Source organism: Oncorhynchus clarkii, chromosome 10, assembly GCF_045791955.1.
Source record: "Oncorhynchus clarkii lewisi isolate Uvic-CL-2024 chromosome 10, UVic_Ocla_1.0, whole genome shotgun sequence".
Classification (NCBI taxonomy): domain Eukaryota; kingdom Metazoa; phylum Chordata; class Actinopteri; order Salmoniformes; family Salmonidae; genus Oncorhynchus; species Oncorhynchus clarkii.
Genome location: NC_092156.1, coordinates 61,717,965 through 61,733,632, shown reverse-complemented (window position 1 = coordinate 61,733,632; position 15,668 = coordinate 61,717,965). Strand labels below are relative to the sequence as shown.

Sequence of the window (15,668 nt, the reverse complement as noted above, 5' to 3'; positions counted from 1 at the left end):
GATGCTTTGGATTTATCAAGATATAAATTCGCAACACTTCTTTGCATTCATCAGACTGATTTATGTCGAATATAACAATGTTACCGGTATTAGACCTTATAATTATTTACATGAGAAGGACGTTAATATCTCTTTATAGGATTATGATTATATTGATATAAAGAGAAAGAACTGTTACAAACGGTTAGACCTATATCCATCCTGCCCTGCCTTTCTAAAGTCTTCGAAAGCCAAGTCAAACAGATCACTGACCATTTCGAATCAAATCCCGTTAGCAGGATCAATTTGACAACATCCGGTGAAATGGCAGAGTGCCAAATTCAAATTAAATTATTAGAAATATTTAACTTTCATACAATCACAAGAGCAATACACCAAAATAAAGCTTAACTTCTTGTTAATCCAGCCACCGTGTCAGATTTCAAAAAGGCTTTACGGCGAAAGCAAACCATGCCATTATCTGAGGACAGCACCCCATCATACAAACACATGACAATCATATTTCAACCCGCCAGGCGCAACACAAAACTAAGAAATAACAATATAATTCATGCCTGAACCTTTGAAGATCTTCTATGTGCACTCCAATATGTCCCATAAACATCACAAATGGTCCTTTTGTTTCGATTAATTCCGTCGTTATATCCCCAAAATGTCAATTTATTTGGTGCGTTTGATTCAGAAAAACACAGATTCCAACTCGCGCAACATGACTACAAATGATCTAATAAATTACCTGTAATCTTAGTCCAAACATTTCAAACAACTTTCCTAATCCAACTTTAGGTATTTTAAAAAGTAAAAATATGCTAAAATTTAAGACGGGATAAACTGTTTTCAATAGCGGATAAAATCAAAGTGGAGCGAGCTTCAGGTCGCGCTCCCCAAACAAAAGAGTCCACTTCGCTCGACTCCCAGAAAGGAAAGGGCTACTTCTTCATTACTCAAAGGAAAAACATCAACCAATTTCTAAAGACTGTTGACATCTAGTGGAAGCCATAAGAACTGCAAGCATATTTCTATTGAAACGGGCTTGCCATAGAAACCTAATGGAAAACAGATTGACCTCAAAACAAAAATTCCCTGGATGGATTATGCTCGGGGTTTTGCCTGCCAAATCAGTTCTGTTATACTCACAGACATTATTCAAACAGTTTTAGAAACTTCAGAGTGTTTTCTATCCAGATCTACTAATTATATGCATATCCTAGCTTCTGGGCCTGAGTAGCAGGGAGTTACTTTGGGCACGCTTTTCATCCGGACGTGAAAATACTGCCCCCTATCCCAGAGGTTATCAAACAGATCACTGACCATTTCGAATCCCACCATACCTTCTCCGCTGTGCAATCCGGTTTCTGAGAAGGACACGGGTGCACCTCAGCCACGCTCAAGGTACTAAATGATATCATAACCGCCATCGATAAAAGACCAGTACTGTGCAGACGTCTTCATCAACCTGGCCAAGGCTTTTGTCAATCACCGTATTCTTATCGGCAGACTCAATAGCCTTGGTTTCTCAAATGACTTCTTCACCTGGTTCACCAACTACTTCTCAGAATTCAGTGTGTCAAATTGGAGGGGCTGTTGTCCGGACCTCTGGCAGTCTCTATGGGGGTACCACAGGGTTCAATTCTCGGGCCGACTCTTTTCTCTGTATATATCAACGATGTCGCTCTTGCTGCGGGTGCTTCCTTGATCCACCTCTACGCAGATGACACCATTCTGTATACATCTGGCCCTTCTTTGGACACTGTGTTAACAAACCTCCAAACGAGCTTCAATGCCATACAACACTCCTTCCGTGGCCTCCAACTGCTCCTAAGTGCTAGTAAAACCAAATGCATGCTCTTCAACCGATCGCTGCCCACAACCGTCCGCCCGAACTAGCATCAATACACTGGACGGTTCTGACTTAGAATTTGTGGACAACTACAAATACTTAGGTGTCTGGCTAGACTGTAAACTCTCCTTCCAGACTGACATTAAGCATCTCCAATCCAAAATTAAATCTAGAATTGGCTTCCTATTTCGCAACAAAGCCTCATTCACCCACTCTGCCAAACATACCCTCGTAAAACTGACTATCCTACCGATCTTCGGCGATGTCATCTACAAAATAGCCTCCAGCACTCTACTCAGCAAACTGGATGCAGTCTATCACAGTGCCATCCGTTTTGTCACCAAAGCCCCATGTACCACCCACCACTGCGACCTGTATGCTCTCGTCGGATGGCCCTCGCTACATATTTGTCGCCAAACCCACTGGCTCCAGGTCATCTATAAGTCTTTGCTAGGTGAAGCCTTATCTCAGCTCACCGGTCACCATAGCAACACCCACCTGTAGCATGCACTCCAGCAGGTATATTTCACAGGTCATCCCCAAAGCCAACACCTCCTTTGGCCACCTTTCCTTCCAGTTCTCGGTTGCCAATGACTGGAACGAATTGCAAAAATCGCTGAAGTTGGACACTTATATCTCCCTCACTAACTTTAAACATCAGCTATCAGAGCAGCTTACCGATCGCTGCAGCTGTACACAGCCCATCTGTAAATAGCCCATCCAACCTTCTACCTCATCCCCATATTGTTTTTATTTACTTTTTTTGCTATTCTATCACTCCAGTGTTAATTTGCTCAATTGTAATAACTTTGCTACTATGGCCTATTTATTGCCTTACCTCCTTACTCCATTTGCACACAATGTATATAGATTTCTCCATTGGATGTTATTGACTATACTTTTGTTTTCTCCCATGTGTAACTCTGTGTAGTTGTTTTTTGCAGCACTGCTTTACTTTATCTTGGCCAGGTCGCAGATGTAAATGAGAACTTGTTCTCAACTGGCCTACCTGGTTATATAATGGTGAAATAAAATAAAATAAACTGTACCTCCCTACGTTTCTATGGCATTAAGCCTATGAAGATTTATGCTGATTTATACAAAGTAAAGTCGTTATAAATATAGAAAATAATAGTAACAAATAATTAAACAGCAGCAGTAAAATAACAATAGCGAGGCTATATACAGGGGTACCGGGAGTTAAAGTGTATGATAATAAACAGAGTAGCAACAGCATAAGAGGGGGTGGGGGGACAATACAAATAGTCTGGGTAGCCATTTGATTAGCTGTTCAGGAGTCTTATTGCTTGGTAGAAGCTGTGAATCTGTTAAGAAGCCTTTTGGACCTAGACTTGGTGCTCCGGTTCCCAGCTGCCGTGCAATAGCAGAGAGAACATGTTGCTGCTGCACAGATCAAATGGACAAAGCATGGACAGTAAAGGATGGCTGTGGCGGCTCAGGTGAGAGATTGTCTGATTGGGCAAATCAGATAATCCCCATGACATTGACATTGGGGACATAATCAAGGGCCACCAACTTGCATGAGTTTCATTCATTTGTGCCATTGGGAGTATGAACTATAGGCTATCACATATTGATGTAATCAGTCAATGGCGCCACCTGCCACCTTTTGATTGTCTACACCGGTCTTACAAATGTGGGCACAATCAGAATGTGGACAAGATCAGGACAAAGGACGCAAGTTAGAACCAGGTATAAACGGAGCTGATGTTACAAGAGCTTCTCCTTCCCGAGTAACCTCATCAGACCTAGGAGTGTCCACAATGGGGAGAAATCGTAGCAGTGTAGATTGAGATGTACACAGGGGATATCTGTGAACCATTCTTTAGCTGAAATACTATAGTTATGTGAAGTGTCCTTGGGTAAGAATGTGTGTTTTTGGGATTATTAAATCCATCAGTTGAGTATCTGGATACACTCACATGATACAGACATGTTGTTTGGTGTGCTGGCATATCCAAAACACTTATGAAAGTGTAACACTATTTCCCATCTGAATTAGGTTTTATTTTGTTCTATTCATAACAAATATAATGTCCCTCTTTTTTATAACACCCCCTACCCCCCAACATTATTTTGCATAATCAGGTGGCACCTGGTCCTTTATGTACTAAAAACAGGTGATCAAATGTGTTAATTAATGAGAAATCATGTTGTCCTTTCGATGTGTTTACTTTTTATTTGCTTGCTTATTGCTTGGAATTCAAATTCGCCTTTGTTTCCTTGGCTTCCTTCGAACCTAGGTAGTGGGCCGAAGCATCATATCTGCTTGAATTTTCGAGACGATCGGTCCTTGGTGAGGGAGGTGCTGGTTTTTCCATATTGTGTATATTTATTTATTCTGAACACATTTCCATTTATTGGCCATGTCAACTCGTGCACATTTTTTCAAAATACTTACTTTTATGTTCTGTTGCTGGACAGGCAAATGCTGCCAAGTACTAAACAGCAAACCAGTCAAAACTGGTGTACTATCCATTTACCATCTCTCCTGATCACGTCTGCCAATCACGTTCTCCATATGGAAAGGTAGTAAACACAGCTGGTGACAGCTCGAGAGATCCCTGTCCGACAAACTGCTATGGGTAAAGTCAGAGAGGAAGAGAGAGGAAGAGGGGAAGCCAGAGGATTTACTCCGTCCAAAGTCTGTCCGTATGAGACAAGCCCTTTTTTGTATGGAGGTCTATGAGGGAGTGTTGAATTACGCTATTCTTATTTGATTGAATATAAGATTCCTAATGTGTAGGCTGCAACAAATGTAATGATGTAAGTGGCATTCTGGCAACTTTGAGAAAAACAACTTAGTTGTGCCTGTTGATCACACATGTATTTACCCTCTCATTGGCTAGAATGGTCTCACCTGACCTCACTTGACTTCACTCATCGAGGACATGCATTTCCACTCTTTCCACTTTACTTAGAGAACAGCAACCTTAGAAATGTAGCTAGCTAGTTCCAACAAGTATACCGGAGCAGATAGGTTTATTACTAGCATGTCGTTCCATATGACAAGTATTGTTAAGCTAATAGTCATCAAGGCAGTACTCACTAATTGCATTCATACTGACAAACAGTGGCATGTATTCATGTATGCCAAGGGAAGCCAGGCTTCCCCCAAAAAATTTACGGAGGTTTTTTTCTTTTACCAATTTTTTTTCTTTTTTCGTCTCTCTGTTTCATAAATGTTCCTTCAATTTGCAAGAGGCTGAATGTACCTGACAGGAGAAAGCATCCACAAGGCAAGGTTGTGCGCTGTCACCTCTGCTTTTCTCTAATCATTGAACCTCTCGCTCAGGCGATCAGATCTCATGCAGCAATACACGGCTATGATACTAAAGATACTCCAAATAAGATTACCCTATACGCAGATGACATTCTCCTCTATGTAACAGAACCCCAATCTAGTATCCCAGATATTCTTGATTTTATTAATTTGTTTGGTACCTTCTCAGGATACAGAATAAATTGGAACAAGAGTGAATATTTAACCTTTATTTAGCTAGGCAAGTCAGTTATTTACAACGACGGCATTCCAAAATGCCCGTACGTTTTCAAAACACCTCTTTGCTAGAACTTCTTCCATTTAAGTTATCTAGGAATTGTAGATACCAAACAATACTCACTATTCAAATAGAATTTCCCCTCTCTGATGCAAAAACTCAAGGCAAACATAACATTTTGGAGAACTCTCCTTTGCTCGGAAGAATTAATGCCATTAAAATTGGCTTTTTTTTTTTGCAACTTTTTCAAATGAGTCACACACCTCATGTAGTCTAGCCCATATACCTACCTATATGTTGCGACGTTTTTTTAAAATCACAACTAGTGGTTAAATACCTTCTTAAAGGCCTCCCGGGTGGCGCAGTTCTCTAAGGCACTGTTGTGCGTTGTGTTAAGAAGCAGTGCGGCTAGGTTGGGTTGTGTTTCGGAGCACGCACGGCTCTCGACCTTCGTCTCTCCCGAGTCCGTACGGGAGTTGCAGCGACGAGACAAGACAGGAACTACTACCAATTGGACACCACGAAATTGGGGAGAAATTTTTTTAAAATATTTTTTAAAGTTCTTCCTCCAACAACTGCTTTACCTATTCCAGAACATCCCAGTATTCATACCTAAGTCCTTTCATAAACAACTGGACTCAATTATCAATCCATTCATCTGGGATTCTAAAACACACAGGATAGGTAAAAAAAACATTATGGTAAATCTAAGCTGGAAGGAGGATTGTCTCTCCCAAATGTTATATTTTACTATTGGGCCGCTAACCTCCATGCTGTTACGTTTTGGCTGGATGACGCACTCCCAGTTCACTTAGTATGGAGCGTGAGGACTGCCACCCTTTCTCTATTGGTGCTGTGATTTTGTCGCCTGTCAAGTTGGAGATGTCACTTTATAGTAACAATCCTATTATACATAGCACAGTCTGAATCTGGAAGCAAATTAAAGTCTACTTTGACCTTATACCAATATCATTCATGCTTCTTGTTGCCAGGAATCCCTCCTTTGCCCCCTCTAACCTTGACAACACCTTAAAGCGATGGGGAGAGCTTGGGATCAATACCATAGGGGATCTATATGTAGAAGAGACCTTTGCCTCGTTTCATTTGCTGAGGGAAACATATTATCTTCCCAGAACTCACTTTTTCAGATACCTACAGATTAGAGACTATGTTAGAAAGCATCTTCCGACATTTGGGAATGCTAAACCTTCCATATTTGACGGATGCATAAAAATATGCCCCACCTCAGACAAACTGATATCTTGGTCTATATGACGCTTTTCAATCTGTCAGCACACCTTCTACAGATGCCATTATGGCAAAATGGGAGGAAGAGCTAGGGACTTACATTTCTGTGGCAGACTGGGAAGATAGTGGCTATACTCCAAGCTAACTCCAGACATCGTCTCATACAATTCAAGGTATTACACTATTCCAAAACGAAGCTGTATTTGATATTTCCTGATTCATCCCCTATGTGTGATAAATGTCATGCTGTGCAGCGTACACTACTCCACCGCTTTGCCCTATGCTCTAACTTGTATGGTTATTAGTGTGGAATTTTTAGGATCTTCTCTGAAGTTCTGGAGACTTTCTATTGACCCAGTCCCGTTTCTGATCATCCTGGGTGTCAGGCCCTGATCTGTTTCATCTGTCTTTGTGATTGTTTCCACCTGTCTCCAGGTGTCACCTGTTTTCCCATTAGTCCCCTGGTACTTATTCCTGTGTTTCCTATTTGTCTGTTGCCAGTTCGTCTTGTTTTGTAAAGTCAACCTGCTTTTTCCTTTTCTCTGTTTTTGCTAGTCCTCCTGGTTTTGACCCTTGCCTGCCTTGACTCTGAACCCGCCTGCCTGACCCTTCTGCCAGCCACTCAGTATTTCCTGGACTCTGACCGTATGATCTTTTGCCTGTCCACAAACATCTCTTGCCTGCCCCTTGGATTATAATAAATATCAGAGACTCGAACCATCTGCCTCCCATGTCTGCATCTGGGTCTTACCCTGTGCCCTTATACTGGGAGTGTCTGAAACCCGAAACAGATTAACCAACCCCCAAAAACAACTAATCTCTTACAGTCTCATTGTTGTTTTGGAAAAGGAAGGAAGCTCCCTTTACCAAACTATGGCTCAAGTGAATTAGTACACACTGTACACTTAGAAATAATTTGATTATTCTGAACAATAACTTATCAACATTTGATAAAATCCATCAAATATTGCTTCGACCATTCGGCGCTGTGAATTTGTACGTTTTAATCCACTCTCACTGTAGTATTTTAATCTACCCTTGGGCGGCAAGTGCTTGCCTCGGCACCCGAGCAGGGGGAGGAATGGGGGATAAGGGGGGGTGACATCTGCCCCCTTTCTGTTTACCTGTCCTTGTTCTGTATGTCTTATTTTATATAATTTACTTTGTACCTATAACTCGTGGGGTCTTGTAGTTTCTGTCTGCTCTTTTATGTTTAGATAATAATTGCATACTTGTCTTTTCTACAAAATACCTACACACCATTCGTGTGTGTGTTCAATAAAACTTGTTTGAACAAGGAGAAAGCATTCGAGTGAGGGAAACAGCACCCCTCTGTCTCTCCAGGTGTAGGCCATCTATCTGATGCTGTCTGGTCCAAACGAGTATGACATTGTTGCCACCGGTAGCATTGAAGGCAAGGGAAGCCAGCGAGCATTTGGCCTCCCTTGAGAAAAAAAAATTTATACAAATTTGCCAATCAACATTGGTGCTAAACTAGCCGAGTTCAACTGAATGATCCTAGCGCACCAAATAAAAGTGTCAAGGGAAACCAGCTTGGATTTAGATGTCCATCCTATCAAATCGCATTGAGAGCACATTTCATTGACAGAAACTTGAATTGTTGCATCTCGTTGTGTTGTCCTACGGTAGCTAGCTAGCTAAAATGGTCACTTTTCTAAATTATCCATGGATGGAGATAAGGGTTTGGACTTGTGATTTTACTTCTTTCTCCGTACTGGCCAAGAATTGGCCAGATTGGTGATTTTGATCCAACCATGAATTAATACATTGTTGTGTCCCTGGCCTGAGAGGATGGAAGTTCAATAAGTACCTAATGTAAAAGAATAGTGTTAACTAGCTAACGTTGCCCATGAATGGGGCTTGTGTGATAAGTTTGTCTCTCCTCATTTGATAGTAAAGAAATGAACCACCACAACAGTCTACACAGTGTAGTGCCTTTTAGAATTGAAGAGCACCGAATCCCCAGCTACAGATACACATTCTTGTTAGAGCATCTCGAAGACTAAATTCAATGTAGAATCAGTTTGACAAGGTGACAAACAGATTGTTTTACTATTGTAACATGCAGTGATGATAATTCTATTGTCCCTGTCAGGAGCCCAGGCCTTTGCCGTAGATGGTAGAGTTCTCGTCGCTGGACCACACATTCTTAAGCACTACCAATATACATTGATTGGTAGGTTACACTATATTTAGATACTTCAAATACTTCCTGAGAGACCTTTTTCTATTTGTCTTTGTACTTAATAAACGGTGAAACACTAAACGTGACAATGTTCTTTATTCGAATGTATATGCATGAAACGGACATTGTGGAAAAGATTCCTCACACTCAATCATAGTTAGTAGTAGAACAATAGATTGGCAAGAATTTGGCACCGTCAACTTTTTAAAGGTTACTGGGAACGAGGCTAATCAGTTAAACCACCTAAATATATTCCCATTAACTGAACATTTAATAGATGAAGCTCAAACTTGAATTTCCCAACTCCCTTTTCTGTAACCCTGCAGACTATCGTTCTCCATACCGTATATTCCAATAAATCCAACACCATGGCATTGGGCAATCTGCTGACATGAGGACTCATCTGGTTTAGAAATCAATCTATGGTCATCTTATTCTAGAGCACATTGTATATATTTTGCCCAGCGTTTTTTAGAGAAGATTGTATTGCAAGGTATTGGCTAATATGTATATACAGCGGTGGGTTTTAAACCACCATTCTATATGACTGAACGTTTCTTTAAGGCAGCAGGTGGTTACTTGAAATTGGACATAATCGTCCCAACATTTCCCGAGGTAGGAATATCGCAAAATATGACCAATAGCTCATTCGAGAGAAGACATCCTCCTTGTAGTGTCTTAACACTTAGTACTTATTTATGTAATAAGAAAGACTCTGAATACAAGCAATTGAACTGGAGCTTCACATTTACTCAAACGAGTTAAAAACGAAGTACGAGTACCAGAATAACATTGAACAACACTGCGCATGACCAAGGGTGCTCCATCCTTAAAGGGGACATCAGTAAATTAACAGAACATAACACTCCCCGAGTTATGACATCGGCTAGTATTGAAATCTGACATGTATGATAGACGTTTTCGCGATCTAAAAGTCGTATTCCTATTAACTTCCAGTGCAGCGAGAGACTTAACACGGTGCCTACGTCATACCGGTCGGATTTCTGCCTGCCGCATCCTTTTCCATCAGATGCACATGAAAACATGAAATGGCCCTTGGAATCGCTAGAACATCACCCAGAGGTGCACAAAAGCAATATAACATTCAAAATGGGTGAACCTTTCCTTTAAGATACTTTTTTTTAAGGCGGGGATTTGCAATAATTCTGTCTGTGGGAGTTAGTGACGACCGCTTGAAGATAATGATCATGAATAAAAGTTTTGATGTGTCATGTAAAGCAGTACCGTATTTCAAAGAACGGCGCGCATACCCTTTTCCATTTAGCCACACCCTTTGACCAATGACGCTCCCAATAAACACCCTTTCTCTTCTGTAGAAACGGAAGTAAACAATGACAAGGAACAATTTTTACGTTAGCGTTTTATATTTAGACGTTTATTATTAACACCATGGAATTCAAAATATGACTCATTTAACTGCACAGCATCACATACATACTCCATGTAGTCTTTAATTCGCGTTGGAGACAGGACTTGGTTGATAGATGTTATCTAGGTAACGCTAGCTAGCGAACAATGGCTAACGTTAACTGTATGGTTTTTAACGCTCAAATAGCCTCCATCATGGAGGTGCTAGCAAATGCAGCCGTGGCAGAGATCTGTAAACTCGTTGACGACGACTATGCAGTGTTTCGGTTGGAAATAACTCAAAGCCAGAAAGAAAACAGGGCATTGCGAAGGAAATTACAGCTACTGGAGCTGAAGGTGGCACGGGAGCGCGTCTGCGCCAGTCGTCCCAGTAGTGTCAAGATCCCTGACCGATACAGAGGAATGGCAAGAGGTACATTTCCGTTCCCTCCTCACGTGTTCAGATGTGTTACCCAGCATTTTTGGATAGTATGCTATTACCCAGATTACTTAGCTATCTTGCACAAAGACGCATCATATTCTAACCAGATTGATTTACTGCATTTCCAATTATTTAATAATCGAAAACAATGTGATGCATGGAGCACCACCATGGAGCACGATCTATAAATAGTATAACACGAAGTTATGAGAAGTGTTACCTTATATCCTTGCCAATTCTAGACAGTGTCAAAAAACTGTTACTAGTGTACAATATACCTTTGAGCATTGACAGTACCTAACCACATCTTTCCCCCAATCACTCTCAGGTGAAGGACATCTCACTGGAGGCCACAGGAGCTTTGTGAAGCTAGCGGGCCACAATACATGGAGAGATGACCAACCAATCACTGTTGATGAGGGGAGTGGAACCTCAACCCAGCACGTTATTGTGATAGAGGTTAGTGTAATAGTATTATATCAAAATTACAGTACATCAAATGTGGCCAGTTTATTTCAGAAAGACTCCAATCAGCTATTCACTTGCTTACATTATCTGCCACAGCGGACATTGTGAGACTTACAACATTGTTATCCAATTCATCTCATGTCCCGGTAATAACGTCCCCTTGTGTCAGTCTGCAGATGCAGAGGCTGCAGGTCCTGGGGTCAAGCAGGAGAGGACTGAAGGAGAGGAGGACCAACGACACAGCACAGACATCCAGACTGGAGCAGCGGCTGGAGTGGCGCCCCCTGTAGCCACGGAAGAACTCTCAACTGCTTCCACGCTCCAGTCCAGGACCCGATGCAGCATTAGGGAGGCCAGTAGAACGCCCAACGCCATCCTCAAGTCCGAGACAGTCACAGAAACACAAAGGCTCTTACAGACAGGATCTGACCACAGATCAGACCCAGAGAGACTGGAGCTGGGGCCACTGGGCTGTCCTGCTCTCGACTCAGAATATTTACTAGACGGTAACCCAAGCCCGAGGACGGTTCATTCCCATCGGGACTCTGGTGATGTGTTAGAAACTGGTAATGATCCGTCATGTTCTTACACTACAGAGATGGACCCTGACAACATGCCCTTGGGTTTAGAGACACAGACTGATCTATCTAGAGGGGACTGGAACCGGTACAGTAGTAGTGTATACTCTGGAGGGTGCCAAGATAAGCAAGGGGAGGTTATAGTCGTAGATAAAGTGAAAGTGGAGGGCGACGCTCCTCCCACATGGAATGTAGACGAGACTCACTTAGGAGAAGGACACTCACAAGGCAGAGATTTTTTAGATTACAGGGAAAGCTTAGAGACAAATACAACTATCACGACCCACTCCCCTTTGCACGCGCTCAGGGATCGTGAGCCAGTGTCCACGTCGATGGGTCCATCCGATTCACACGGCCGCATCCTTTTCCATCAGGTATTTAACTCAAACGACCAGGCTAGAGCCCAGCCTCAGGGAGGGGGAGCCACATCAGGCAGTAGTAAAGATAAACGGTTCCTCTGCATGTTCTGTAGCAAAGGCTTCAGCTGCCCCCAGAAGGTGGAGATCCACCAGAGGGTCCACACAGGGGTAAAACCCTTCAGCTGTACCCAGTGTCACATGCGCTTTGCCCAGGCTTGCAACCTGAAGAGGCACCAGAGGGTCCACACAGGGGTGAAACCCTTCAGCTGTACCCAGTGTCACATGCGCTTCTCCCACTCATCAAGCCTGAAGAGGCACCAGACGGTCCACACAGGGGAGAAATCCTACAGTTGCCCCCAGTGTGAGAAGAGGTTTTCCCACCAGCACCAGCTGAAGATGCACCTGAAGGTCCACATGGGAGAAAAGCAGTTTGTCTGTGCGCAAGAGGATCTCAGAGAGGAGCTTCCTCAGGATACACCAGCAGAAAAACCATTCCACTCTATAACATAGACCAGACATTAGTAACATAAGGCACGCCAAGCAATTTGATAAAATGGAGTAAATCAGTGAACTTGCATTTGTTTTGAAATTGCATTGGTTTTCCATAAATGGCTATTTATTCATTGTGTTTTGTTTGGAGAGCTCCTGTCAATGTTGAGTATGGACGCTCACCTGATTACACATAGAAGAAGGCCTAGGCTACCTGGCCTGCACACAAATGTATAAATGTGCCTATTTGGGGATGTCTGATAGTATTTCTGATTGTCTTAACTCACCACCACTAATGATCTGGGGTGCTTCTCATTGTAATTTTTTTCTTCTCCTCAAACAGCAAGTAACCTAAACAATGTCTGTTTTTACATCCATTGAGAATGACAGTAGTTCCTCAATAACCAGGTTTCCATCCAACTCTTTTTATATAAGTAAAATACATGTCGGATCAAAATATTCACTACAGGCCTGATGGAAACAGCAAGTTTTTTCGGTCAACTTTCCAGATGTCGACAAATCAAAATACACTAAACAAGGTTGGATCTTTGTGTCGGTAAAATTAATAATGCGAGAAATGGCGGTGGAAACGCTTTTATCCGCAAATATTGATATAATATTCATCATATCGAAGTAAACTTGGAGGCACGCAATGATATGTTGTGTGGTCCTCCCACTACGACTCGGGAAAGCATGCAGTTTATTAGACTAGAGATTAAATAAGTTATGATGAACAGGGTGGGGAAAGTTCACGGTGATGAGCTTGATGCTCCTTTCCAATAAATATTGAGGGTCTTATTCTGGTGACATAATGATTGATGTTTGGCTGCCGTTTAACTGATAAAAATAATCTTGCTCTTTTGTCCATAATAATCTTATCACGTAGACTATATACCCTCACTGTATCTGCGTGGTGTTGGATAGAGCGCATGTGCCATCAGTAGAGTTGAAAATAAGATGGAAACCACTTTATCGGCACATGGGAATTTAACTGCAAAAGTCATTTTTATGTGCACTAGCTCATCACATACAGCTTGTTATCTGCAACAAGAAAGGCTTACTGTGTGTACGTAAAACTGGACACACCCCTCTGATGGGAAAATGTGCATATGGTTTTTATGCACATTTTTAGAATATTCACATTAAAATCTGTTGCCAATTGGATGGAAACCTAGCGAATGTATTTAAAATCTTTTCAGCTCTCTCCCTTTCGAAAACAACGGAGCCTAGGCGTGAAAGGGAAAAATGTAATGCTCTGATCCAGTGAAAATTGCAAATACCTGATTACTCCTTATCCCTTATCCCAGAGAAAAAGCTGGCTCTGTCCAGAACTCACTGGCGCAAGAAACTCTGAGGACCCAGAATAGTTGATACAATGCTGCAAGTTTGCAAGCTGGAGCTTCAGGCCGGACCCAGTTGATAGTTGATACAATGTTTCAAGTTCTTTGCAGACAGGCAGAGTAGAGAGTTAAATGCAATTGAAAGAACATGAACAAACTGCTATGCGTAGCCAATGTGATTTATATAATACTTATTTTTATCAGGATATTTTCTACCTGCAATGTTTTTATTTGTTGGCTTTATTTAGGCTATTTTTACCTAGTTGTCATTAATAGTTACTTGCATTGGTATATGTTCTTTAGCTGCCAATGGCTCAAGGTGTATCATACAATGTGTCCATTACACAGAGACAGGCGCTCTTGCATTAGATACATTTTAACTTAGATCTGTATAATTTTAATTTCAATAGAATTTAGCTTAACCACATGACAATGATTTTAATATGTTATTATCCATGAAAATGTTCATGTGAAAATCATAACTTGCACGTAGACCGGTAGCTCCAGGCATGCTGTTTGTCATGTGCCTTTTTCTCAGGAGTGGCTTCTGTCTGTTCACTCTCCCAAAAAAGCCCAGATTGGTTAAGTGCTGTAGAGATTGTTGTCCTTTTGTCAGGTTCTCCCATCTCAGCCAAGGACCTCGTTGACCAAGGTCCTTCTTGCCAGTTTGGTCGGACGGCCAGCTCTAGGCAGAGTCTGGATTGTTTTGTAATTTTTTTATTTCCCAATGATGGAAATCATGCTCTTGGAAACTTTCAACATTCTAGAAATTATTTTATACCCTTCCCCAGATACATGCCTCATCACAATTCTAACTCTGAGCTCTACGGACAGTTCATTGCACTTCATGCTATAGTTTCTGCTCTGACATGCACTTCTTCTTCTTTGAAATTGGGTTGGTGGATTGCATCCAACTTTTAAAGGTGCATACTCCGCCACCTACTGTACTGGAGTATGAGGTCAGTCATGGCCTACCTACATTAAATTATCTTCATTAGTCCTTTTCCTCTAAGAAAGTGAAAGAGCCATAGACACCACTCACCTCCCCTTTCAATCCCCCACTACACAACCCAAACCCCAACCCCGTCCAGCCTCTAACCCTTTCACACAATCTCTCGCTATCTACGTCATACCGTTCACAAAATATCAACACATGCCCCACCGTTTCCTCCACTAAACACTCATCACACAGACCTGTTTCATGTCTCCCTATCATCCACAACGTGACATTCAAACCTGTGTGCCCAAACTGTAGTCTACGCCACACAAATAACTCTGTCCTACATCGTGTACAACCCACCTCTTCCTTTACTGACTGATGCATGCAATACAATTGCCTCCACTTACTACTAGCATCCCACTTCCTTTGCCAAAGACCGAGCCCTTTTGCCCGGATCAAGGACTTGACTTCCCTGCGGCCCAGCAGGACCTGAATACCCCCTCTCTCTCTGAATACCCCCTCTCTCATCACTACCCTCTTAGCCACCACATCAGCCTTTTCATTACCCTCCACATCCACATGGGCGGGAACCCAGTAAAAGCTTACCACCACTCCAATCCCAATAACAGCACCATCATCTCCACAAACAAGTCTCCCCTATCTGACCTGGACTAATCTATCCGACTACTCAACACTGCAGCCCAATCAGAGCAGATCACTACTGAGTGGTTTCAACTCCTTCACCCATCTCAAACCTATAATCATGGCCATCAACTCGGCCGCATACACTGACACATTCAGTTAACTGCTTACATACTCTAACATTGAAATGTGGGATATACAGTACAGTCGGAAAGTATTCAGACCCT

The 15,668-nt window shown here is 42.1% G+C and overlaps 1 protein-coding gene across 1 annotated transcript in view; it reads left to right on the top strand.

Moving 5' to 3' along the window:
* Window positions 1-10,116: 10,116 nt before the first annotated feature.
* LOC139418952 (uncharacterized) overlaps window positions 10,117-15,668 on the top strand; it is a 39,875-nt gene continuing 34,323 nt past the window's right edge. The window contains exons 1-3 of the mRNA XM_071168747.1: window positions 10,117-10,616; window positions 10,954-11,084; window positions 11,263-11,445. Coding sequence (XP_071024848.1) covers window positions 10,352-10,616; window positions 10,954-11,084; window positions 11,263-11,445 — 579 coding nt within the window. The 5' untranslated portion in view covers window positions 10,117-10,351. The remainder of the gene's footprint in view (window positions 10,617-10,953; window positions 11,085-11,262; window positions 11,446-15,668) is intronic.